The sequence below is a fragment of the Equus caballus genome, chromosome 1, assembly GCF_041296265.1.
Source record: "Equus caballus isolate H_3958 breed thoroughbred chromosome 1, TB-T2T, whole genome shotgun sequence".
NCBI lineage: Eukaryota > Metazoa > Chordata > Mammalia > Perissodactyla > Equidae > Equus > Equus caballus.
This window is the reverse complement of record NC_091684.1, coordinates 158,346,410-158,372,686: the sequence shown is the minus strand read 5'-3', so window position 1 is coordinate 158,372,686 and position 26,277 is coordinate 158,346,410. Positions and strand designations below refer to the sequence as shown.

General features: G+C 39.5%; 2 protein-coding genes across 7 annotated transcripts in view; one reads left to right on the top strand and one right to left on the bottom strand.

The window, feature by feature from the left end:
• Positions 1–216: 216 nt before the first annotated feature.
• On the bottom strand, positions 217–14,566 carry MFAP1 (microfibril associated protein 1). The gene is made up of 9 exons (XM_001502921.7): positions 14,303–14,566; positions 8,797–9,016; positions 7,380–7,509; positions 6,921–7,108; positions 6,305–6,413; positions 6,043–6,203; positions 3,773–3,932; positions 994–1,083; positions 217–894 (listed from the first exon to the last, which is right to left on the bottom strand). The coding sequence occupies exons 1-9, from the start codon at positions 14,379–14,381 to the stop codon at positions 712–714; spliced, it is 1,320 nt and encodes a 439-aa protein (XP_001502971.1). The 5' UTR covers positions 14,382–14,566; the 3' UTR covers positions 217–711.
• A 32-nt stretch (positions 14,567–14,598) lies between these two features.
• Positions 14,599–26,277, top strand: part of WDR76 (WD repeat domain 76) — a 59,662-nt gene continuing 47,983 nt past the window's right edge. The window contains exons 1-4 of one of the 6 annotated variants that reach the window (XM_023618603.2): positions 14,617–14,756; positions 16,142–16,242; positions 16,365–16,545; positions 17,162–17,572. In XM_023618603.2, the coding sequence (XP_023474371.1) occupies positions 16,483–16,545; positions 17,162–17,572 (474 nt within the window). In that variant the 5' untranslated portion in view covers positions 14,617–14,756; positions 16,142–16,242; positions 16,365–16,482. Of the gene's footprint in view, positions 14,757–16,113; positions 16,546–17,161; positions 17,573–26,277 lie in introns of all 6 variants that reach the window. The other 5 variants (XM_070237732.1, XM_070237727.1, XR_011426926.1 and 2 more) reach the window with 5 other exon arrangements.

The following is a 26,277-nucleotide window of genomic DNA, read 5'->3' as shown; positions in this document are numbered from 1 at the left end:
AGCTACTGTTTAGAGAGCAAGGACAACCACATATGTATTTGCTTATGGAATGTCTGGGTGCCACTTAGAATACAGACTGTCTAGCATCTGTGTTTTGGAGATGAAAGAGGATGATCAAAATGTGCCAGACAAGCCCCGGCTATCTTTTATTTTCGTTAATAGGTCTATACTTGTCAGCCTGCACATTTTATTTCCATTATCATGCTAAAAAACTTCTTGGTGTATGATTCCTTTATTCCTCGACACACATACATAAATGGATCAAAAAGTTTGTTCACTTAGAAAAACTGATGCCAATCGAAAATGCACAACAGGTTTCAATGAGCTTAGATTTCTTGTAAGGTAAAAGTAATGCACTGTCCACTTACATGCCCATGTTTCTAACCCAAGCTAAGGAGCTGGAAAAAGAAACTTGGAATAGTCCCAAGTGAATTTGGGAAGCGACAGAAGTAATGAAATCTACGATTTCTCAGAAATAGTTTTCAGTGGGAGTCTTCTAATCCTACCCTGGATAGTCTTTTCTGTGGGTTTCTCAGCATGAGTCCAAACCACACAAAGCACCTTCAGATAGGTTGCCCAGTGTCACATGTACGGCAGTATGTCCAACAGGCTGGATACTGGGGCCATGTAAATAATGGTAAAAGCAAATCAAGGACCAGATGCCGAGACTTCCCCTTGTGTCCCATAGCTGGAAGGATAAGTAGTTAAATTCTAAGTAGTTTTCCGCTTCTTGGCAGATGGCCGTTCAAATACATCTCGTACCCCAGCTGCCTTTTGTTTAAAGAACTTTGTGTTCTGAGCACTCTCTTGACCCCATGCTGAGTCGAATGAGGTGGTGTCTTGATCCACAAGGTGCGTGTATTTGGTACGACCAGACCGCCCAAAGTTCTTGACCTGAAGGAAGGATAGACGATAAGTTACACGACCAAACATTTCATGTCCCAGCCCTCAATACATTACTTTTTTCTCTCGTGCTATTAAGGTACCCCATACCTGCATGACTTTGGGAAGAATAGTTTTGTTGAAATGATCCTCCAGGGTAGGTGCGCTGAAATCTCTCTTGTATACCTCTTCATCCTCATCCTGTGGAAAAGACTCTGTCAGTCTTGTGATTTTATTTTTGTATAGTCAAACCCCAAATTTATTAAACTCTACGACACGGGATACAAAGAAAGCAGCGTAGGTATCGAACTTTTTCTTCAAGAGCTTATATCTAGTGGAGATGATACTCCTTTTTTCCTTTGTGTTGTCTTCTTAAGTGTAGACATTTCCTGAAGGTTGGCTATATTCTCTCTGCACTCAATATGTTCATGCACTCATATGACTTCAACTTGGTACAGGCCTCTCAAATCTCCGATCCTGAATTTTCTACTGCCCATTATATATCTTAGCTTGGATATTCTGTTGGGACTTCAAACTCACATCTAAGGTGAAAATCATTTCCCCAACCTTTTCAAACCAGCCTTTCCTGATTTAACTTTTTCTGCTAATAGGACCAACATTCTCTCAATTACCTAGATTCAAAATCTGTGCAGAATCAATTGACACTTCTTATAAACTCTCAACACCTGGGTTATTAAAGGTTCTCTCTGCAATCAATCTTACTCACTGCCACTGGATTAATGTTTCTAAAACAACTCTCATTATACCTATTCCTTGCTCAAAACCCTCAGTGGGTCTCTATTTTATTAAATAAGCACGACTCTGCGTAGTAGTCAAGGACAAATACTTTACAGCCTTAATTTACCTCTCCTTGTACTTTCCTTTACAGCTGTTACTTTCTGCCTCCACTCCTGGTCCCTTCACCTGGAATGTCTTCCTACCACTGAATGTCAGAAAGTCTACATCTTAAAAGTCACCTCTTTTATGTCACCCTTTTCAATCTTCTACCAAATATAACATCTCTCTCTTCAAAAATCCCATAGTACTTTCACTCTTCCTCTTGTTCCAGTATGTATTTGCCTTAGCTCCATTTTTAGATTGTAAGCCTTCTGAGGGCAAGGATTATCCTCTAGCAGTGCTCAACAGTAGTGCCCTTTATACAGTACATGCTCAAAAGGTTATTTACTTAATAAACTATATAAAATAACTACAGAAAACAGTTTCAAATCAACATTAGGTAAGACTATGATACAGGTTATACATGTGCTGAAGGAATTAAAATAGCACCATCTTGATTAAGGAAAGTTTCATGGAAGAGCTGAGTCCTTTAACCCAACATAGTTTTGAAGTATTCTTTTCCCTTTAGCTATAGAAAGGCCCAGTTTAAGGGTAGAACAATTAAACAGTTTTTATGAGATCTACTTTTCTCCTTGTTAAAAGTCTGAGATGTCATTTTTTTTTTTTTTAAAGATTGGCACCTGAGCTGATAACTGTTGCCAACCTTTTTTGCTTTTTCCTTCTTCCTCTCCCCAAAGCACCCCCAGTACACAGTTGTATATTCTAGTTGTGAGTGCCTCTGTGGTTGTGCCATGTGGGATGCTGCCTCAGCATGGCCTGATGAGCGGTGCCATGTCCGTGCCCAGAATCCGAGCTGGCGAAACCCTGGGCCACTAAAGCAGAGCCCACGAACCTGCCCAGGAACCTACCCACTTAGCCACGGGGCCGGCCTGAGATCTGTCATTTAACCTCAGAAGCCATTTCAACTTCACTCTCCTTGTCCAGAAGAGAAGAGTCAATATTTGAGTATGTGCACCAAAAGGCTTTCACATAAACCTTTCCTTATGTTTCTTAGCCAGCAATCCACTGCTTCTCTAAGAAGTTTGATTATTAAAGCTGCTGAAATGCTTAAGAAGTGATGCTTTATGACTCTGCAGCAGTATAAGAAGTAATTCATAATCTTCACTGACTCCAATCTAGAAAACTACATACACTGGAAAACTACATAATAAGAAAACATTTCCTGCTGAGCAGATATACTGAAACTGATTTTGGAGGGGAGTAAGGAACCCTCCACTGAAGTTTTTACATTTTACTGGTATCTACAGTGAAAGGCAGGAATTTAGCTGCAGTGGGGATACTTAGGGTTTGAGATACAGCATGTGAAAAAGTCAGTCTAGTTTCTGATACAAATTTAACATGAAATAATTTAACAAACCACAAGTATTAGAGTAATAAATGCAATCAATTTTCCCATTCCCTTTCCTTCTCTCTATTAAGGAATTATCACTGGTGCTAATTCAAATAGTTTGGAAGAAGTCTTCATCACTTTACACAGAGCTAAGAGACTGGTAATTTGACTTTGGTCTTGATGTGCAGGACAACTGAGATGATGGCATTATACATAATGGTTAGATAACCATTTTTCTGGCTAGTTAGGCTTAGTCACTTTCAGTCAGCTCAGAGTGAGTTAAACTTTCACCACGCAAATATGAATTAATGTAAAGCTATTTACAGAGCTTAGTTTCACATAACTCAAATTTCTCACTTGGCTGTGAATAATATCTAAGTGATTTTGGGGACCTTAGTAGTTTACTATCTATATAGATCACTCTTTCTCTATTTCAGTTCCTCAATTCTTCTATTATATCATTTCCTCCTGAGAACTAGGGCCAAAAGAGAAGAGGTGCTGCTACTTCTAAAATCTGCATGTTGCCAATGCTTTCTCTATTGGGTTTATATTCTTCAGAAGCAAAAAAGCAGATGAGAAAGTTGACCACTGGCAAGTGGAAGTAACACTCCAGGACCAGTTTATTGTTGGAGGGAAAAAAGAATTCAAAGCTTCTGAGTTATTCCTACTACCCAAATTTCCCATTCTCTTTTCACTTCTTACCATGAAGAAGGCACCCCGGTGATAATACTTCTGTAAGAACTTATATTTGCCCTTAACAGCTTTGTTGGTAATGACTTTGCCATTTGCCCGAAGCTCAGCTCGCCTCTCTTCCTCAGTCAGGTTTCGCATGCGTTCAATTTCTGCTTTCTCCTTCTCAAGCCTGTCCAGAGAACAAAAGAATTTATTAGTATCATTCCAGCTTCAGAAAGACCTAATTATCTGAATATAACACAGTTCCATCACCTTTCAAGCATTATTCACCTTCTTTAATTCTAGTCATTGGAGGCGGCCCCGTGGCCGAGTGGTTAAGTTCACGCACTCTGCTTCAGCGGCCCGGGGTTTCACCAGTTCGAATCCTGGGTGCGGACATGGCACCACTCATCAGGCCATGTTGAGGCAGCATCCAACATACCACAACTAGAAGGACCCACAACTAAAAATATACAACTGTGTACCAAGGGGCTTTGGGGAGAAAAAGCAGAAAATAAAAAAAAGGATTGGCAACAGTTGTTAGCTCAGGTGCCAATCTTTAAAAAAAAAAACATTCTAGTCATTGCCTATGAAGAATCAAGATCAGGAACTCAATAAATAAAAAGGTGAGGTGGTCTTCATTATGCTTGCCACTCTGGCTACTGCACACTTCCAAAAGTTGATTTTAGCCTTTTGAGGTTCAGACATACTATTATTGCTTGATTTTGCAACCTTACTAATTCTCCTTCCCTAAAAAGCCTTCTTAGCTTTAAAAAAAAAAAAAATCAGAATTTAAAATAACTCTGTGTAAGACTTCACTAGTATTCCTTTAGTAATCATGTATGTGCTTACATATCACAAACCAAGGATTACCATCATTAATTAGATTGCAGTGCCTTTAACCTTTTCTTTTGAGGGGATGAGTCAAAGATTTCGTTTCTCCAGGAAAATGCAAATAAACACACAATTTTACAGATAATTTTTTTTAAAGTTTTTTTTTTTTTAAAGATTGGCACCTGGGCTAACAACTGTTGCCAATCTTTTTTTTTTTTTTCTGCTTTATCTCCCCAAACACCCCCTGTACATAGTTGTATATCTTAGTTGCAGGTCTTTCTAGTTGTGGGATGTGGGACGCCGCCTCAACGTGGCCTAACGAGCAGTGCCATGTCCGCGCCCAGGATCCAAACCCTGGGCCACTGCAGCGGAGCGCTTGAACTTAACCACTCGGCCATGGAGCCGGCCCCACAGATAATTTTTTTTTTGTGAGGAAGATTTGCTCTGAGTGAACATCCGTTGCCAATCTTCCTCTTTTTTTTTGGTTGAGGAAGATTAGCCCTGAGCTAACATCTGTGCTAATCTTCCTCTACTTTGTATGTGGGATGCCTCCATAGCATGGCTGATGATGGAGTAGGTCTGCACCTGGGATGCAAACCTTCAAACCCAGGGCTGCCAAAGCAGATACACACAATTTTAAAGAGTACATGGACTCCTTGAAACCCAGGATAAAAACCTTAGAAACTGAAGGTTGAGGACAGTTTTCTGATGGTTTCTCTTTGTAATCTGGGATTACCCTCTCATTCCTAGCAATTTTCAGGAATTGGTGATGCAGCTCAGAAATGATTCTGCTCTAACATAGTGAGTGTGACAGATCATTTAAATGCCACAAATTCTTCCCCTCGTAGTATGCATGCCCTTTCGCAGAAATGATATGTGAGCCTCAAAAAACCTTGCCAGCTTTGGCCTTTGCCCTCTTGGAATGCTGCCCTGAGACTGTTATGTAAGGAAGCCAGTTTAGCCCACTGAAGAAGTGTGGCATCCTAGCTGATAGTCAGCATCAACTCTCAGACATGTGAGAAAAGCCATTTTGGACTTTCCAGCCCAGCCAATCCTCCAGGCTGGATGCAACTGCGTAAGAGAGCCCAGGTGAAACCAGCAGAGGAACTGCTTAGTCAACTTCCAAAATCACGAGAAATAATCAATTGTTTCAAGTCACTTAATTTTGGGTTGGGCTGCTATGTAACTATAGATAACTGGTAACAGTGAATAACTTGTGTATGTCTACTAGGAAACTAAAAGGAGTATTAGCTGGGGCTCTGTCATGGAGGAACACAGACAAAATGTGTTTCTTTTCCCTGATCTTATTGTAACAAGCCACATTCTAGTTATGGGAAACTCACCCAGTTGCAGGAACCCTAAAGAAAACCAGAATGGAACTCACACTAGGTGTTGAGCCTCAGAGCTACCCTATAGGAACCTGTCCCATTAGCAGTATTAAACTCTAGGTCCATCCTATTACTCACGCTTCTCGATCTTCTCTGTCCCTCTTGATTCTCTTTAGCTCTCGAACTTTCCATGCCTCATATTCCTCCTCATCATTTTCATCATCAGTATTGAGTGCATCCAGTGCAGCCAGGGACCGCTTGTTCTCCTCCAGCTCTTTCTTGGTCTCCTCTTCTACAATCTGGATAGGGAGAGAAAGTCAACTGTTAGGCTTACTTACTCTCCTTTGGTAAACCTAAGTACACTACTCCTGCACTCAGTCCTTACAGCCACTCCCAGTACCTTGAGTGTGTACTTGCGCCTCTCCTCAGCCATGCGTTTTGCCTCCTGCTCCAGCTCCTTCTGTTTCAATGCTTCAGCCTCACGTTCTTGAACTGTTACTCGATCCTTCCTGCAGCACAGAGGTCCTGTTAGTTGCCCAAAGCCCTTAGACTGGAGCTCTTTATTACCCTAAATTAACTCCTACCCAAATCAGACAAAGCCAAACAATCTCTGGCTCTATTATTTGCAAAGAGCCAAAAATGGGAGTCATTCCAGGTCTTTAGAGCATCAAAATTCCATTCATCTTTGAGAACTGCCTAAATAGCAAGGAACCTGCTGGACTGTAAGTAGTAGCATTTCTAGCCATTTGCTCTTCAAGCTTAATTTTGTGCTTAATATGAGACCTTGGGCAGATATGTGCTCTTTAACTGGAAAGGGATATGGGAAAAAAAACTCAGGCTCTCTGTTAACAACAAGATATTCCTCAGCAAGTAGTGTGCAGAGCTAGGGCACTGGGCAGAAGACTTTCACTTAGTACTTACATTTCAGAAGAGTATGAGATAGAAAGGAGACTTCTATCTTCAGACCTGGAAAACAGGAACTAGGCGGATTCGGGCCTGGTTTGTGAGATACTTACTTTCGAATGAAGACCGGCTTAAGGCGAGGCTCCATCTCATCCTCACTGTCCGTGTACTCTTCATACTCAGATTCTGATTCTGACTCCTCCCCAGAACGTCCCTCATCTTCTACCTCCATGACTTCCATCTCTTCATTTTTTCTCTCCTGTGCTCGTTGACGCATCATGCCACGGCGCCGCTCTATTTCCTATCAAGTCATAAGTCCAAGCTAGTCAGCCAAATGGCCTCTGCTCTAAGACAGCTTTTTACTTTTCCTTCATCAAGCTCAACAAATTCTAATACGAGTACATGCGATTTAGCACCATTCTATTTTCAATCCTATCCCCAACAAATGGGAAATACTGGGCCAGACTTCTGCCAAAAGCAGCAATCTTGTGCCTTTAGAGCCTCAACAAAAGAACACTATCCCTAATGTTTTCTTGTACCCAGAAAGAACTCCCCATTTTCCTTTATTATACCTCATCATCAATTTCTTCCTCTTCTTCTTCACTGCTATCTTCTCGTTCCATGCGCCAGGCATCTCCTTCTACTTCTGAGTCACTTTCTCCTACCACTTCAGGTTCCACTATTTTCCGATGTCTAGCCAATCTGAAAAACAGTATCTCCAAGTGTAATACCACTGTCACAAAAATGAAGGGGCATTACCCACATTTCCTTAGTCATAGAGCACCTGGACATTATGTTTGTTTTTATTAATACTGAAATCTTGAGATGGGGAAACTGAGGTGAAGATTAAGGAAACTAACTCAAAGTGTCAGAGCAAGTAGTCAAGTTGGACCTAAAACATTAAATGTTTGGACCTAAAACATTAAATGTATGCTAAGACATCCTGAGGCACTGCAACAGACTTGTATGGGTGCACTGGGATATATTTACAACTCAAGGTACCTGCAGTTTCATCATTTGTTCATGCTGTTTCCTTTCAATGACATGCTATCTTTGTGAAACTGGGTCTTTGGTGGCTGCTGTGATAAAAAGTACTGCAAGAAAATCAATACAGAACAGGAAATGAGAGTGACAGTGCCAATCTGATTCCAAGGTTTGAGAAGTTGTCAGTGTCCAAGAGGCACACAAACCACACTAATAAGCGGAGTTTTACATAACTGTGGTTATGTAAGAATGAAATAAAAGTGTTTTTTCTATTTCTATTATTCTACACATTCTATTATAAATGTGTATTATATTTTTCAAATGGCTAAGTTGTTAGGACATGAATGTTTATTAAATTATTTGGATCTAACTACTCAATAAAAATAAACAGAATTGTTTGAGCCTAGGGACTCTGTGAAAAAATTCCTGAGACAACATGAACTCTGAAAGTTTGGGACCTCTGGTGTACCATGTAAGGTAATGTCTCAATCAACACACAACATACAAAATCCTTCACTGGGAGGCTCCCTTTCCTACATAAGACCATTCATCAGGCCTTTTTTCATTTCCCCTCAATAGCCTTCAGAATAAGTAAATGGTTAAAATCCATTTCTCAAAATTTATAAGACATCTTTGTGCTAAAAAGACTTGCCCTAACAACAATCAATGGGCTGTGTTTTCTATTCCCTTAATGAGTTAATTAGGGCCTTTGGACCAGAGGTAACCTGCTGTTTACTGGCTGCCACTTACTGGCTGTATAACTTTGGTCATTATTCAGTTATTTTCCTAACCCATTTGTGCCTCAGTTTCCTCATTTGTAAAATGGGGATAATAGTATCTGCCTCATAATGTTATTGTGTGGATTATGAGAATTTTAGTAAATGTAATGTACTTGGAATAGTACCTGGCACCTAGTAAGTACTACTCAAATATCAGCTACTGTTGCTGTTCTTACTAATTAACCTGTAGGGGTTCAGGTCAGGGAAATATAACCCTAGTCATTACCTCTCTTCCACATCTTCACTAATTCGGTTCTGCAAACGCCGCAGCCGAGGGTCACTAGATGAATCCTCCTCCTGTTCCTCAGGCTCTGCTTCTTGTTCTTTGGCTTTCTTAATGAACTGAAATTCTTCATCCTCCTCATCTGAGGACTCCATAGGGGCATAGTCTGGCCTCTTTCCCGAAACATAACGTTTTACCTTCACTTTTTCCATCGAGATCTCACCTGAGTGGGAAAGATAACTTAGTATGTTTTCAGTAGCCTCTTTCCCAATGTCCTTCAACCCCTGGCCTTTGTAGTTAGAGTCCCATATTCCTGGTAAATAAGAGTCCAAGTAGGAGAAGAAGAGAGCCACTACCCAACCATCTATTCATCTAGTGGTGTTTTCCCACAAAGGCCAAGTTATGGGAAGACATTCTTGTGAATGCCAACACTAATGATAATGAGGCCTAGCTTGGGTACAGTGAAGCTGGAAGAAGGTGGGCAGTGAAACAATAGAAAAAAGTTCCCCTAAACAGGCAGACTATGTCCATCCCAAATTCACACTTTTCCACCTCAACTATACCCTTAAACAAAACATCTGCAACAGTGTCTAGCACACAGTAAGAGTGACTTAAGAGGGAACATAAAATGAAAATGCTGCTCATTCTTTTAGTTCCTTTGAAATTTTCCATGGCAGCCTTTATATTACCGCATAACTCAATCTTCTAATTTTATCTATTTCTACCTTCTTTTCTTTTAGTTTATGTGCTACCAAACCTGCAAGAGTAGACAGTCTCTCCTTTACAAATACCAACAATTATAGAGAATAGAAAAAGTGTGAAAACTAACCAATACATTTTATAAGATGAATATAACCTTGATAACCAAACTGGACAGTTCAAAGGAAAATTTTAGGTGGATTTCACTTATGAACATAGATACAAAAACACTAACAGCAAATTTATTCCAGCAATGTAAAAACTAACAAAAAAACTCTAAACCATCATGACCTAATAGGATTTAGCCCAGGACTACAAGGATGGTTTAACCTTAGAAAATTAACAGGGGAAAAAATAATGTATTATTTAAAGTTGATACATTTAAAGTCACAGTCTTAACAATAGATACAGCAAACATTATACTTAATGATAAAATATTAGAAGCATTCCTTTAAAAAACATTCGGCATGCTATAGTTCATAATAACCAAGACTTGGAAACAATCTAGGTGCCCACCAAGGGACTGATGGATAAAGAAGATGTGATATATACACAAAGGAATACTACTCAGCCAGCAAAAAGATGAAATCTTGCCATTTACAACAACATGGATGGACTTTGAGGGTATTACGCTAAGCGAAATAAGTCAGAGGGAGAAAGTCAAACAATGTATTATCTCACTCATAAATAGAAGATAAAAACAATAACCACCACCAAACACATAGACACAGAGATTAGATTGGTGGTTACTAGAGGGGAAGCGGGGAGGGAGGAGGGCAAAAGGGGTGACTGGGCACATGTGTATGGTGAAGGATGGTAATTAGTCTTTGGTTGGTGAACACGGTGTAATCTATACAGAAATTGAAATATAATGATGTACACCTGAAATTTATATAATGTTATAAACCAATGTTACCTCAATAAAAAAAACAACAACAAGAAAAAAGTGGGCATGCTTATGTTGTCCCTATCACACCGTTTAGTCAACATTTTATTATGGTTCTAATTAGGGCAATAAGAAAAGAAAAAGAGGGGCTGACCCACGCCTGAGTGGTTAAGTTCGTGTGCTCTGCTTTGGCGGCCCAGGGTTTCACCAGTTCGAATCCTGGGTGCAGACATGGCACCGCTCATCAGGCAGTGCTGAGGCGGCATCCCACATAGCATAACCAGAAGGACCTACAACTAGAAGATACAACTATGTTCTGGGGGGGCTTTGGGGAGAAGAAGGGGAAAAGGAAAAGACTGGCAAGAGATGTTAGCTCAGGTGCCAATCTTTAAAAAAAAAAAAAGAAAAAGATAAAAGGTAAAGATGGAAAAGGAAGAAATTGCTATAATTTGCAGACTATATGATTACCTATGTAGAAAATATAAGATCACCCACAGACAAACTGAAAAAAAGAATTTGGGAAGAATGCTGGATACAAATAAGTGTACCTGTACATTAGCTACATATCATTAGAAAATATAGTTTAAAAATACCATTGACAACAGCAACTAACCTGTAAGATACCAAGGAATAAATTCAACAAGTGACGTAAAGGGCCTTTAGGAGGAAAAATATATAATTTTATTGAAAGATATAAAAGAACTAAATAAATGGAGAAATATATCATGTTCAAGGATGAGAAGATGGCAACTGTACCCGAGTTAATCAATAAATGCATGATCTATAATTTTAATGTAATTCCACTAGAATTCGTCCCCAGGCTAATTCTAAAATCATATGGAAGGAGGTCAAAAAGCCAAGAGAATTCTGAAGAGCAAGGTGAGGCCAAAAACCTTAACAAACAGCTCACCAACAAAGATAAACAGATGGTAATTAAGCATATGAAAAGATGTTCCATATCCTATGTAATCAGGGAAATGCCAATTAAAACGAGATACCATGATACTCCTATTAGAATGGCACAAATCCAGAGCTCTGACAGCACAAAATGCTGATGAGGTTGTGAGGCAACAGGAACTGTCATTTATTGTTGGTGGGACTGCAAAATGGTACAGCCACTTTGGAACACAGTTTGGAGGTTTCTTACAACACTAAGCATACTCTTACCAAACAATCCAGCAATCATGCTCCTTGGTATTTACCTAAAGGAGCTGACAACCTACATCCATACAAAAACCTGCATACTGATATTTACTGCAGCTTTGCTCATAACTGCCAAAACTTGGAAGCAATGAATATGTCCTTCACTAGGTGAATGGATAAATAAACCGTGGGATGTCCAGATGACGGAATATCATTCAGCGCTAAAAAAGAAATGAGCTATCAAGCCATGAAAAGACATGGAGGAACTTTAATGCATATTTCTAACTGAAAGAAGCCAATTTGAAAAGGATACATAATGTATGATTCCAAACGTGACATTCTGGAAAAGTCAAAATGATGAGACAGTAAAAAGATTAGTGGTTGCCAGGGGTTGGGTGTGGGGAGGGATAAATAGGTAGACCACAGATGATTTTTAGAGCAGTGAGAATACTATGTTTGATACCCTAATGACAGATATATGTTATTATACAGTTGTCCAAACCCATAGAATGTATACCACCTAGAATGAAGCTTAATGTAAACTATGGACTTTGGGTGATTATGATGTGTTAATGTAGGTTCATTAATTGTAACAAATGTATCACTCCAGTGGGGAATGTTGAAAATAGGGGAGGCTATGCATGTGCGGGGATAGAGAGTATATGGGAAATCTCTGTAACTTTCCTTCAATTTTGCTGTGAATCTAAAACTGCTCTTAAAAAATAGACTCGTAATAAAAAAAAAGAAGAAGGTGAGGTGAGGGGGGTGGGGTTTTGTATCAGACTGCAAGACTTATTTAAATTTACAGTAATTAAAACAATATGTCGTTGACTCGGGATACATAGAGACCAATGGAATAGAGTAGAGAGGAGAGAAACAACCTATGTGAGAACGTGGTATATTACAGAAGCAACATTAAAAGACAGTGAAGAATGGATGGGCTAGTCAAACAATGGAGTAGTAGGGACAACTGGCTAACCATAGGTAAATAGTAAAATCAGATCTCTGACACGATACACACAAAAAATTCCAGACAGATTAAAGACCCAAGTGTGAAAAACATATCCTAAACATATACATCCCTACTGGACTATAAGCTCCTTAACTTAGAGCCTGTCTTGCACAATTGTGTATTCAATCCTATTTAGTATATACAAACATTCAGATGATAGAAACTCCTTGTAATTGAGTATCTATGATCTCAGGGTAGGGAAGGATTTCTTAAACAATATACAAAACAGCACAAACCCTAAAAGATAAAATTGATAAATCTGATAACACTAAAACTAAAAATGTCTATGTAACAGAAGACTCCATAATTAAAATTAAAAGACATGCCAAAAAACCTAGGGAAATAGATATTACAGATTTGGGATGTATAAAAACAAACCCAATAGAAAATGGGTAAATGACAGAAACAGGTAATTCCTATAAGAGAAAATATAAAGAGCTGATAAACCCATGAACAAGATGCCTAGTCTTCACTAGTAATCAGGGAAATACAAATTAAAATAATGAGATATTGTTACACACTCATTAGATTGGGCAGAAATCTAAAAACCTGATATAACCAAGAGTGTGGATAAATATGTGGGAAAATAAAAACTCCTAATGATCTTACAACCCACTGTGGAAAGCAACTGGCAATAAATAGTTGATGATGAACTTCTACGAGTTTACCTGAGAGAAGTTCTTACACAAGTGTACTAAAGAGACATGTTTAAGAATGACAGTTGCAGCATGTTTGTAATACAAGAAAAAGCAACACAACTGTACCTCAGTAGAGAATAAACGGTGGTTTAATTATACAATGGAATTTACAAGCAGTTAAAATGAATTAGATCCATATGTATCCAAAGGATATTTCTCAAAAATCATGTTAAGTTAAAAGGAAAAAAAAAAAGGAAGCTGCACAATGATAGATTCAGTACATTGAAAAAACACAAAAGAAAGAACCGTTATTATTTTCCAAAATCCTTAATGAAAAAACCCTGACTCCTCAAACAAATACGGTGTTCCTTCTTCCATCTGCACTGATTGGAATCCTATCCATCCTTTAAGGATCAACTTAAATGGCATCTTCTTTCAAGCTTTCCTCGATTACCCAAATCTGAAGAGATTATTCCTCTTCTGCCCTCCCACATCACTCGGTTTACATCACTTAGTGACAGGTATTACAGGTGTGAAAGACCGTACACTGCTTAGAATGTGCTTCTTTTTGCATGTCTCACATCTACAAGAATGAGTTTCTCAAAGTTAGGGGGACTGTCCCGTACAACTTTGTATTCAATTTAATAAATACAATCACTGCCTTGGCTGAAAGGGATAGAAAGTTTAATAAGACATGGTTCCTGCCTCAAGAAGGTTATGAGCTTACGATGTAGTAGAGGGAGCTAGAGACATAAATAATTATAATGATGAGTTATAAAAGCAGCATATACAGACTGCTATGGATAACAAAAGAGGGATTGTATCCTGCACAACGTCCTGCAAACTGCAGGCATTCACTATATACATTAGTCTAACGAATGATGGAGGCCAAGGAAAGAGAGGAGTTTGCCTGTAGGTGAGGGCAGACAGGCTATAAGAATGAGATGAGATGGAAGTGGGTTTTTTCTCCCGAGGCAACGAGATCAGGTGCGAGTTTAATGAGGAAAGTCGAAGAAATAGGGAGCAGGGTCTTAAGGGTTGGTGGAGTTGGTGTAGTCGGCCCGGGATAGATTGGAGTACTCTGGGGAAGGAAGAGGTAAGACCCGACTGGAAAACGGCTCAGCACAGTACCTTTCTCATTGCGAACCGGGACGGCCCCAGCCGTAGACTGAATAGGCGGTTGTTTCATGAGTGCGCTTGGGACCGACATGTTGATGGCAGCGGAGCTGACTTCCGAAACTTTACTAATTCCAAACAGTGAACAGCGACAACGTCAACGAACAGACAAATCCTCTCCACCTGCGGCCACCAGACCCTACTGCGCGACTAATAGAAACGCCGGAGCAGTTTACGGCTGAGCGTTTTACGGCTAATCTAGAAAAACCGGAAATGTGCGACCAGAGGATTGTGGGATAGTGGAGGACGTCGGGAGTTGCCTAACACCAGGACGCCTAGTCTGTTCCTGCGCATGTTCGTAGGCTGCCTCAGTGTCGAAGCACGTACTTGGACGCCGCTTCTGGCGGGAAATTGCTTCCGTTGGGCTTTGCTTGTTGAGACCCTGCGGCGAGGAAAGTCCGAATTCAAGGTTTCGCTTCTTAGCTTGGTTTGAAGCCGAGGAAAATGGGATAGTGATAAATAAGAAACTGTGAAGATAGTGAAGGGCAGTTTGTCCAGACTGTTGAAAGCTCAGAATTAGAGTTTAATCGGAATAGAAATCCTGCTAATAGTACCTGATTAGCTTAGTTGATGAGGCTGAGTGGGTTTTGGTGCGCTATTTTTGGTCACGCGAGGGCAGGTCGTGGTGATTTAGGCCAGTTGCGGAAAAAAAAAATCCTCCAGAGGGCTTGGGACAACGCCTGAAATCCGAACACTGTTTTTAGGCTTTCCAGTTCCTTCAGTTTCTGGAGACCACCTATTAAAACATATTCCAACTGGAAAGTGTATGTTAGTGTAAAAGTAATTATTAAGTACTTACTGTGTTAACTGCTTAGCTCTCTGTAAGGAGTAAGGAATATTGTTAAAAGGCTCATGTCCTCAAGAAGCTTGGGTTTTATTTAGGAAGTCTTCAAGGGCTTATAGAATCGTAATAGAAGCAATTGCAATTTACTCGGTGGGTTGAATAAGAAACACTGGCTAATTGGAAGTCAGAACACATTTCACCGTAGAAAGAGTTTTATAACTGCTGTGGTTAGGAGAGAAGGGACAGCATGAGCAGTCTTGAAGTCCAGAAATAGCGTATATATGAGACACTATGAGGTTTGATTTTGTCCGTAATTTTTCAGTTAAGTAGTGGTGAAAGTTTGGCAGGTACCAGATCAAGGAGGGCCTGGAAGGTGCTGTTAATAGGATTAGTTCTCAAGTTATTTCACCTGTCTTCTAAAATTGGGCCTAGGCCAGGAGAAGAAATAAAAGGAACAGTGGAGGACCCAAGTAACCAACCAAGGGAGCAGTTTTGGGCTAGAAAGAAAAGGACCTTAAAAATAGAGTAGATAGAAATTTATATTATGAATTTATCAGCTGCAAAACTGTGCTGTCCAGAGGGAGTAAATGTGATGGGAAGGCAATTGTTTTGGCTCACAGCAACCCAGAGAATAGGAGAAAAAAAAAAAAAGATTTAATATGGCTGTGACTATAAGAAATACAATGCACTAAAATCTTATTTATGTTACTTCGTGATACAAAATTATTTGATTCACAACTTTTTCCCAGCCTTTGGGCTTTGTAAGTTCATCATTAAGATCTTAGTTAACTGGTGGACAGATGATGAGGTGGAATTTTAACTAGCTTAAGTTATCAGCTCTTGAAAAAAATCAATAATGCTTCCCTTCTTCGGAAGAAGATAATATGGTAACCATAGGGCATAATTTTCTGGTGATGGGGTTATAAGGAACTAGGGGGCCAAGGCTGCATGTTGATTTCGATTTCCTTTCCTCTCTATACAGCGTCTAAGTGCGTCTGTATCTTTTCCAGCCTCACGTTGTAAGGCCAGGTGGTTTATCCTCAGCAGAAGCGCCAGTGTTTTTCAAAGTGAGATACTGGCATCAGCAACATTAAAATCACCGACATCCAAGGTAAACATGTCGATGTGGTCCCTTCGCATCCCTAAAGAATTGGAGTTTGGCATGGGGCTGGTAGGCTTGGCTCCTTAAGGGACAACCGTAACGCCCGTGTGCCCCTTCCCCCCCGTGACCAGCTGGGCTCTGAGCCGCGGGCGCCGGCCCCGGCCCGGGCTCCGCCCCTCCCGCTCCCTTCCGCCCCCGCCTCCCGCCGTAATCTTGGCGGGAAGACACCAGCCGCTAAACGGGGGAAAGATGTCCGGGTCGTGCTCGGCGGCTGAGGAGACGGCGGGCTCCAGACAGCGACTCCAGGTGAAGGTGAGAAAGGGCTTGTCGCTTTCGGGTGTGCTCCTGCCTCAGTCTTTGAGAGGGATCTGCCGGGCACAGGCCCGGGAGGTCACCAAGACTTGGCACCCGGCACCTCCCAACTCCAAAAAGATTTTTCCCTCAGCTTAAAGAGTTTTTCGGGGTGTTGCTTAAAAAGATAAGCGGGGATGCCTGCCCTGGTTTTCCTCTATGAGACTAGAGACTATGAGGAAGGTTCTTCAGTAATCCCAGAAATGGCGGCAGGATGGGGTTAGGGAGGCTGTATTTGGTTTTGCATCACTGTCAGCTTCCACTCTTGAAACTATTCTGTTTACTCAGAATCTGACAGTTGGAGTTGTCTCCTTAGATGCAAATTGTAGTCGTTATTATTATTGGTCTGGCCGACTCATATGGGCAAGAAATGTGCCCAGTATAATAAATAATTATGTTCAGGTTATGAATTAGGTATCTAGATTTTGGATGGAAAAAAAGTTAACTTACAGGCTATCAGTTTGGATTTATGTTGTTATTATGAAATAGGAGTTAGACTTATTTACACAGATCTGTAAGAAAAGACATAGGATCTGGGATTCTAATACTTTCTATTTTCCTTTATTGACCTGAATAGGTGAATGAATATAAAGAAAACCAAAACATCGATTTTGTTTCTCCAAGACCAGTACACACTACAGTTTTAGGAAAAACAGCTAAGGTGTGTCTTGTCCCCTTTTCACTCAGCAATTACAAGGCAGACCAACTTAAGTGCCCCAAATCCCTGTTAGATAAGAATTCTAACAATGAAGTGCTGTGTAAGAAATCCAAGAAGACTGAAGTAAAGAAAAATTGCAGAAGAATTTTAACTCCAAAGATGGAAGCCACATCTTCCAAGGCGGAATCCACTTTGCAAAAATCATCCTTAGATGTTCATACTGAAAGTAACACGCAAGGGCACAAGAGCACTTCAGATACAGTGCTTCTCAGTGTTGATATGGAAAGCACTCAGGATGGAGACAGTGATGAAGATACCACACCAGGCCTGGTAAGAAATCTAATTACTAGCTTATTCAAATTTTTCTTGTCTTAAAATTTGAAGTTCTGATAAGTGAAGGTTACCAGGGCTCTGTCTATCTCAAACAAATTGTTTTACCTCATTTATGTTTGATTGAAATTTTGTTTTTTAAATGTTTAACAGATAACTTCCTTGAGTTAATTTTGCTCTTGGTTTTGATTTGTCAAGGAGAGGACTGACTTAATCTTCACTCTGCTTCCCTTTTTCTTCCTCTCGGTTTTTGCATATATTTTTGAGTTTACTCATACTTTATGGTGTCTTGCTTACCTTTACATATTATACACAATATACCAGAAGAAGTTGACCTGTGGGACGTAATGGCATTTGAGTGACTCTTTATGTCAGGGTAGGAAAATCGTCATTAATTGATTGCTTTGATGTGCTGAATAATATTTCCGTTAAATACAAAAAGGAGACAAATGATGGCATAAAGAGGATACATGAGAAACACTTATTAGTTCTATTTAGAATAATAGTTTGAATCAGTTTAAGGAATTAGGCATCTAACTCTTTTGGTTTCTATTGCCTACCAGGAGTGTTGTACTTCATTTAAAGTGACACGTTTTATTCAAGACAAGATAAAACCATACCACATGACAAAAAGTTGATGGAACTAGGGGAACAGAAAATGATGGTAGGGAAAGGGAGATACGATAATTGAGGTGGTATTGTTATGAAATAGGAATTCAGTTTGTGCTTTATTGTCCCAGAGGTAAGAATTAGCACCTTTGGTGGACAGTGTGGGGTAGGTCATGAGTGCATTGGACTGGGGGTTGGAAGCCTAGGTTTTAGGTATGGCCTCTTCTAAGAAACCTTGTGCCTTTAAGCAAATCATGTCTACGGTGAGGGGATTGGATTAGATCAGTTGTTCTCAAACTTTAGCCCGTATCAGAATTACCTGGAGGTCTTGTTAAAACTCCATCGCAGGGCTCCACCACCAGAGTTTCTGATCCAGAAGTTTGGGAGTTGGGTATAGAATTTGCATGTCTAACATACGTTTCCTAGAGACCTGACGCTGTTGGTCCAGAACTGCACTTTGAGAACCACTGGATATGACCTCTTAGACTGTAAATTTTAAGTATATGAGGCTAATGTAAAACAGATTTTAGTTTGCTATAAGCAAATAGGGTCAGAAATTAGAACATGAGGCAGTGAGTACTGGAGATAGTCAAGCAGAGTCATAAATGCGCAGCATGTTGTCTTAGGACAAACTGAAAGATCTAACATCTTTTATAGAACATTTCATTCTTTTGTCTCTCCCCTTTAGTTAATTATCTTTTTGGAGTAAAATGATTAAGGCTTTGTGGTACCATGCTTTAGGAACGGTATTTAGTTTCCAAAGTTTATTTCTTTCCACATGAGATAAGGTTTTTGTCACATCACAAACAAGTGTCTTGGCCTTTGAGTTTAGAATTTTATTCTATTTTCTGGGAAATTTACTAAATTTTATCTCTCAGCCCTTGTATTAAATATTTTAACTTCATAAGGCATTTCTTAACATTAATTTTTTTAAATTCTGAGAAAAATTTAGGCTTACAGAAGAGTTGCAAATATCGTAGAGAGAATTCCTGTATATCTTTCACCCAGCTTCCTCGTATGTTAATAGCAGATATAATCATAGAATGTTTATCAAACTAAGAAGTTTAGCTTGGTACAATATTGTTAACAAAAGTACAGATTTTATAAGGATTTTACCAGATTTTCTACTAATGTCCTTTTTCTATTCCAGTTTCCAGTCGAGGATTGCACAGTGCATTTAGTTGTCATGTCTCTGTAGTCTCCTCCAGTCAGTGACAGTTCCTCAGTCTTTCGTGACCTTGACACTTTTTTTTTTTTTATTGAGTTATTGATAGGTTACAATCTTGTGAAATTTCAATTGTACATTAATGTTTGTCAGTCATGTTGTAGGTGCACCACTTCACCCTTTGTGCCCACCCCCCACCCCACCTTTCCCCTGGTATCCACTAAACTGTTCTTGGTCCATAGTTTTAAATTCCTCATATGAGTGGAGTCATACACAGATTATCTTTCTCTCGCTGGCTTATTTCACTTAACATAATTCTCTCAAGGTCCATCCATGTTATTGCAAATGGAATGATTTTGTTCTGTTTTGCAGCTGAGTAGTATTCCATTGTATATATGTACCACATCTTCTTTATCCATTCGTCTGTTGATGGGCACTTAGGTTGCTTCCACGTCTTGGCTGTTGTAAACAGTGCTGCAATAAACATTGGGGTGCACAGGACTTTTGGGATTGCTGACTTCAGGCTCTTTGGATAAATACCCAGTAGTGGGATGGCTGGATCGTATGGTAGTTCTATTTTTAGTTTTTTGAGGAATCTCCATACTGTTCTCCATAGTGGCTGCACCAGTTTGCATTCCCACCAGCAGTGTATGAGGGTTCCTTTTTCTCCGCAACCTCTCCAACATTTGTTGCTATTAGTTTTAGATATTTTTGTCATTCTAACGGGTGTAAGGTGATATCTTAGTGTAGTTTTGATTTGCATTTCCCTGATGATCAGCGATGATGAGCATCTTTTCATGTGCCTATTGGCCATCATTATATCTTCTTTGGAGAAATGTCTGTTAATGTCTCCAGCCCATTTTTTGATTGGGTTGTTTGATGTTTTGTGATTGAGTTGTGAGAGTTCTTTATATATTAAGGATATTAAGCCTTTGTCAGATATATGACTTGCAAATATTTTTTCCCAGTTAGTGGGTTGTTTTTTTGTTTCAATCCTGTTTTCATTTGCCTTGAAGAAGCTCTTTAATCTGATGAAGTCCCATTTGTTTATTCATTCTATTGTTTCCCTTCTCTGAGAAGGCATGGTGTCCGAAAAGATCCTTTTAATACTGATGTCAAAGAGTGTACTGCCTACGTTTTCTTCCAGAAGCCTTATGGTTTCAGGTCTCACCTTTAGGTCTTTGATCCATTTTGAGTTTATTTTGGTGAATGGTGAAAAAGAATGGTCAATTTTCATTCTTTTACATGTGGCTTTCCAGTTTTCCCAGCACCATTTGTTGAAAAGACTTTCTTTTCTCCATTGTCTGCCCTCAGCTCCTTTGTCAAAGATAAGCTGTCCATAGATGTGTGGTTTTATTTCTGGGCTTTCAATTCTGTTCCATTGATGTGTGCACCTGTTTTTGTACCAGTATCATGCTGTTTTGATTACTGTAGCTTTGTAGTATGTTTTGAAGTCAGGGATTGTGATGCCTCCCGTTTTGTTCTTTTTTCTCAGGATTGCTTTAGCAATTCGGGGTCTTTTGTTGCCCCATATGAATTTTAGGATTCTTTGTTCTAATTCTGTAAAGAATGTCATTGGTATTCTGATTGGGATGGCATTGAATCTGTAGATTGCTTTAGGTAGAATAGACATTTTAACTATGTTTATTCTTCCAATCCATGTACATGGAATGTCTTTGCATATCCTTATGTCGTCATCCAATTCTCTCAGAAAGGCCTTGTAATTTTCATTATATAAGTCCTTCACTTCCTTAGTTAAATTTACCCCAAGGTATTTTATTCTTTTTGTTGCGATTGGGAATGGTATTGTATTCTTGAGTTCTTTTTCTGTTGGTTCATTACTGGAGTATAGAAATGCTACTGATTTATGCAAATTGATTTTATACCCTGCAACTTTGCTGTAGTTGTTGATTACTTCTAACAGTTTTCCAATGGATTCTTTGGGGTTTTCTGTATATAAGATCATGTCATCTGCAAACAGCGAGAGTTTCACTTCTTCCCTCCCTATTTGGATTCCTTTTATTCCTTTTTCTTGCCTGATTGCTCTGGCCAGGACCTCCAGTACTATGGTAAATAAGAGTGGTGTTAGAGGGCATCCTTGTCTCGTTCCTGTTTTCAGGGGGATGGTGTTCAGTTTTTGCCCATTGAGTATGATGTTGGCTGTGGGTTTGTCATATATGGCCTTTATCATGTTGAGGTAGTTTCCTTCTATGTCCATTTTGTTCAGAGTTTTTATCATAAATGGCTGTTGGATCTTGTCAAATGCCTTCTCTGCATCTATTGAGATGATCATGTGGTTTTTATTCCTCAGTTTGTTGATGTGGTGTATCACGTTGATCGATTTGCAGATGTTGAACCATCCCTGTGTCCCTGGTATGAATCCCACCTGATCATGATGTATGATCCTGTTGATGAATTGCTGAATTCGGGTTGCCAAAATTTTGTTTAGAATTTTTGCATCTATGTTTATCAGTGATATTGGCCTGTAGTTCTCTTTTTTCGTGGTGTCCTTGTCAGGTTTTGGTATCAGCGTGATGTTGGCCTCATAGAATGTGTTAGTGACCTTGACACTTTTGAAGAGTACTGGACAGTTATTTTGTATAGTGTCCCTCAATTTGGGTTTGTCTGCTGTTTTCTCATGACTAGATTAAGGTTTTGGATTTTTGGGGAGGATACCGCAGAAGTGAATGTACCCTCCTCAGTGCATCATATCAGGGTGTACATGATGTTGATATGTTTTACTGGTGGTGTCAACTTTGATCACTTGGCTAAGGTAGTGTCTGCCAGGATTCTCCAATGTAAACTTACTATTGTTCTCTTTGTAGTTAGTAATATTATTTTTTGCTGAGGAAGATTTGCCCAGAGCTAACAGCTGTTGCCAATCTTGCTCTTTTTTAAAAAAATGTTTTATTCTTTTTTTTCTGAGGAAGATTGGCCCTAGGATAACATCTGTACCCATCTTCCTCCATTTTATACGTGAGATGCCTGCCACAGTATCGCTTGACAAGTGTGCATAGGTCTGTGCCCGGGATGCGAACCAGTGAACCGTGGGCTGCCGAAGTGGAGTGCACAAACTTAACAACTGTGCCGCCAGGCCAGCCCTAATCTTCTTTGTTTTGTATGTGAGCTGCCACAACAGCTTGGCCACTGACAGACAAGTGGTGTAGCTCTGTGCCCAGGAACTGAACCTGGGCTGCTGAGGTGGAGTACACTGAACTTAACCACTAGGCCACTGGGGCTAGCCCAGTAGTTACTAATATTTTAAGAGAGATGCTTTGAGATGAGGCAAATATTTAGTTTTCTCATCAGGCATTTATTTATTTATTTATGAGGAAGATTGACCCTGCGCTAACATCTGTTGCCAATCTTCCTCTTTTTGCTTGAGGAAGATTGTTGCCGAGCTAATGTCTGTGCCAATCTTCCTCTGTTTTATGTGGGATGCTACCCCAGCACAGCTTGATGAGTGGTGCTAGGTCTGCACCCGGGATCTGAACCTGCAAACCCTGGGCCACTGAAGCAGAGGGTGCAAACTTAACTACTATGCCACTGGTCCGATTTATTTTTTATTGAGATATAATTCACCTAACAAAATTTACTATTTAAAAGTATGCAATTTTTTGGTTTTTGCTATATATATACAAGGTTGTGTAACCATCACCACCAGCCATTTCCAGAACATTTCCAACAGTCTAAAAAGAAATCCCATACTCAGCAGTCACTGCCAACCCCTCCCACTTCCAGCCTTGGAAACCACTAATCTACTTTTTGTCTCTGTATTTACCTATTTTGGACATTTCAATTTTATTTTATTATTTTTTTCTTTTTTCTTCCCAAAGCCCCCTGGTACATAGTTGTATATTTTAGTTGTAGGTTCTTCCAGTTGTGGCATGTGGGACACCGCCTCAGCATGGCTTGATGAGCGGTGCCATGTCTGCACCCAGGATTCAAACCGGCAAAACCCTGGGCTGCTGCAGTGGAGTGCACGAACTCAACGACTCGGCTACGGGGCAGGCCCCTGGACATTTCATATAAATGGAATCATATAATATGTGGCTTTTTATGTCTGGCTTCTTTCACTTAACATAATGTTTTCAAGGTTCATTCATGTTGCAGCATCTATTGGTAATTTATTCCTTTTATTTTATTTTTTCTTCTCCCCAAAGCCCCAGTGCATGGTTGTATATCCTAGCTGTAAGTCCTTCTGGTTCTTTTATGTGAGCCACTGCCACAGCATGGCAACTGGCAAGCTGGTGGTATGGCTCTGCGACCGGAAACTGAACCCAGGCTGCCAGAGTGGTGAGTGTGCCGAACTTTAACCACTAGACCATCAGGGCTGGCTCTTCATTCCTTTTAATGGCTGAATAATAATTCGTTGTATGGATATACCACATTTTGTTTATCCTTTTGTCAACTGATGGACATTTGGGTTGTTTCCACTTTTTCACTATTATGAATAGTGCTGCCATGAGCATTTACTTATGAGATTTTGTGTGAACATAGGGTTTCCATTCTCTTGGGTATATACCTAGGAGTGAAATTGCTGGCTCATATGGTAACTCTGGGCTTAACTATTTAAAGAACTGTCAAATTGTTTTTCAAACTGGCTGCACCATTTTTCACGTACCACCAGCAATGTGTTAGGGGTCCAGTTTCTCTCTGCCCTTGCCAATACTTGTTATTGTTTGTCTTTTTAAAAAATTAAAACAATTTTAATTATGGTAAAATACACAATGTAAAATTTACCATCTTAAATATTTGTAAGTGTACAGTTCAGTGGTGTTAAGTACCTTTACATTGTTGTGAAACCAATCTCCAGAACTTTTCATCTTGCAGTACTGAAACCATTAAACAACCCATTGCTCCCTTCCTGCTAGCTCCTGGCAACTACCTTTGTCTATAAATTTGACTACTATAGGTACCTCGTATAAGCGGAATCATATGGTATTTGTCTTTTTTGTGACTAGTTTATTTCACTTCACATCATGTCCTTAATTGTTTGTGTTTTTTATTATAGCCATCCTAGTGGATGTGAAGTGGTATTTCCTTGTGATTTTTTTTTTTTTTGAGGAAGATTAGCCCTGAGCTAACATCTGCTACCAGTCCTCCTCTTTTTTTTGCTGAGGAAGATGGGCCCTGAGCTAACATCCGTGCCCATCTTCCTCTACTTTATATGTGGGATGCCTGCCACAGCATGGTTTGCCAAGTGGTGCCATGTCTGCACCCGGGATCCGAACCAGCGAACCCCAGGCTGCTGAAGCAGAAAGTGTGAACTTAACCACTGCGCCACTGGGCTGGTCCCCCTCCTTGTGATTTTTGTTGGCCTTTTTCTAATGACTAATATTGTTGAGCATCTTTACATGTGCTTATTGGCCATTTGTACTTTGGAGAAATGTCTATTCAGCTCCTTTGCACATTTAAAAACTTAAGTTGTCTTTTTATTATTGAATTGTAAGAGTTCTTTATATATTCTGGGCACTATGCCATTATTACTGTCTTTTCACTTTCTTGATAATGTCCTTTGACATACAGAAGTTTTTAATTTTAACTTATTTTTAATTAAAAAATTTTAATTTTAAGTCCAGTTTATCAATTTTTTTTCTTTTTGCTGAGGAAGATTCTTCCTGAGCTAACATCTGTTACCAATTCTCCTCTTTTTGCTTGAGGAAGTTTCTCCCTGATCTAACATCTGTGCCAGTCTTCCTCTATTTAGTATGTGGATTGCTGCCATAGCATGGCTGTGGAAACGTGGTGTAGGACCTTGCCTGGGAACCAAACCTGGGCTGCTGAAGTGGAGTGTGCCAAACTTAACCACTAGACAACGGGGCCGGCCCCCTATCAATTTTTTCTTTTGTTGCTTTTGCTTTGGAGTCATATCTAAGAACCACTGCCTAACCCAGGGTTATGAAGATTTACACCTGTATTTCCTTCTAAGAATTTCCTAGTTTTAACTCTTACGTTTACGTCTTTGATCCATTTTGAGTTAATTTTTGTATATGATGTGAGATAAGGGTCCAGATTCATACTTTAGCATGTGGATATCTATTTTTCTCAGAACCAGTGATTGGCAAGACTATTCTTTCCCATTGAATGGTCTTGGCTGCCTTGTTGAAAATAAACTCACCTTAGGTGTATAGGTTTATTTTTAGACTCTCAGTTTTATTCCATTGATCTATATGCTATCCTTATGCCAGTTTTAATTGTTTTAATTACTGTAGCTTTGTAGTAAGTTTTGAAATCAGAAGTATGAGTCCTATAACTTGGTTCTTTTCCAAATTGTTTTGGCTATTCTGGGTCTCTTGTGTTTCCATATGAGTTTTAGCTTGTCCATTTCTGCAAAAATGGCATTTACGGTTTTGATAGAGATTGCATTGGATCTCTAGATCAATTTGGGGAGTATTGCCATTTTAGCAATATTAGGTCTTCCAACCTGTGAACATGGATGTCTTTTCATTTACTTAGGTCTTCTTTAATTTCCTTCATTATTTTGTAGTTTTCAGTGTACAAGCCTCGCACTTCTTTGATTAAATTTATTCCAAAGGATATTATTATTTTTTATACTATTATAATGGTATTGTTCTTTTAATTTCATTTTCTGATTGTTCATTGCTAGTGTACTACAAATAAAACGGATTTTTGTATATTGGTCTTATGTCTTGCAACTTTGCTGAGGTCACTTATTCTAATTTTTTTTGGTGTGGATTCTTTAAGACTTTCTATTTATAAGATCATGTCATTGGCAATTAAGATAGTTTTATTTCTTCTTTCTAATCTGGATATCTTTTGTTTCATTTTTTGCCTAAATTGTGTTGGCTAGAACCTTCAGCTCTATGTTGAATAGAAGTGATGAGAGGAGACATATTTGTCTTGTTCTTGACCTTAGGGGAAAAGCTTTCAGTCTTTCACCATTAAGTATGATGTTAGCTGTGAGAAA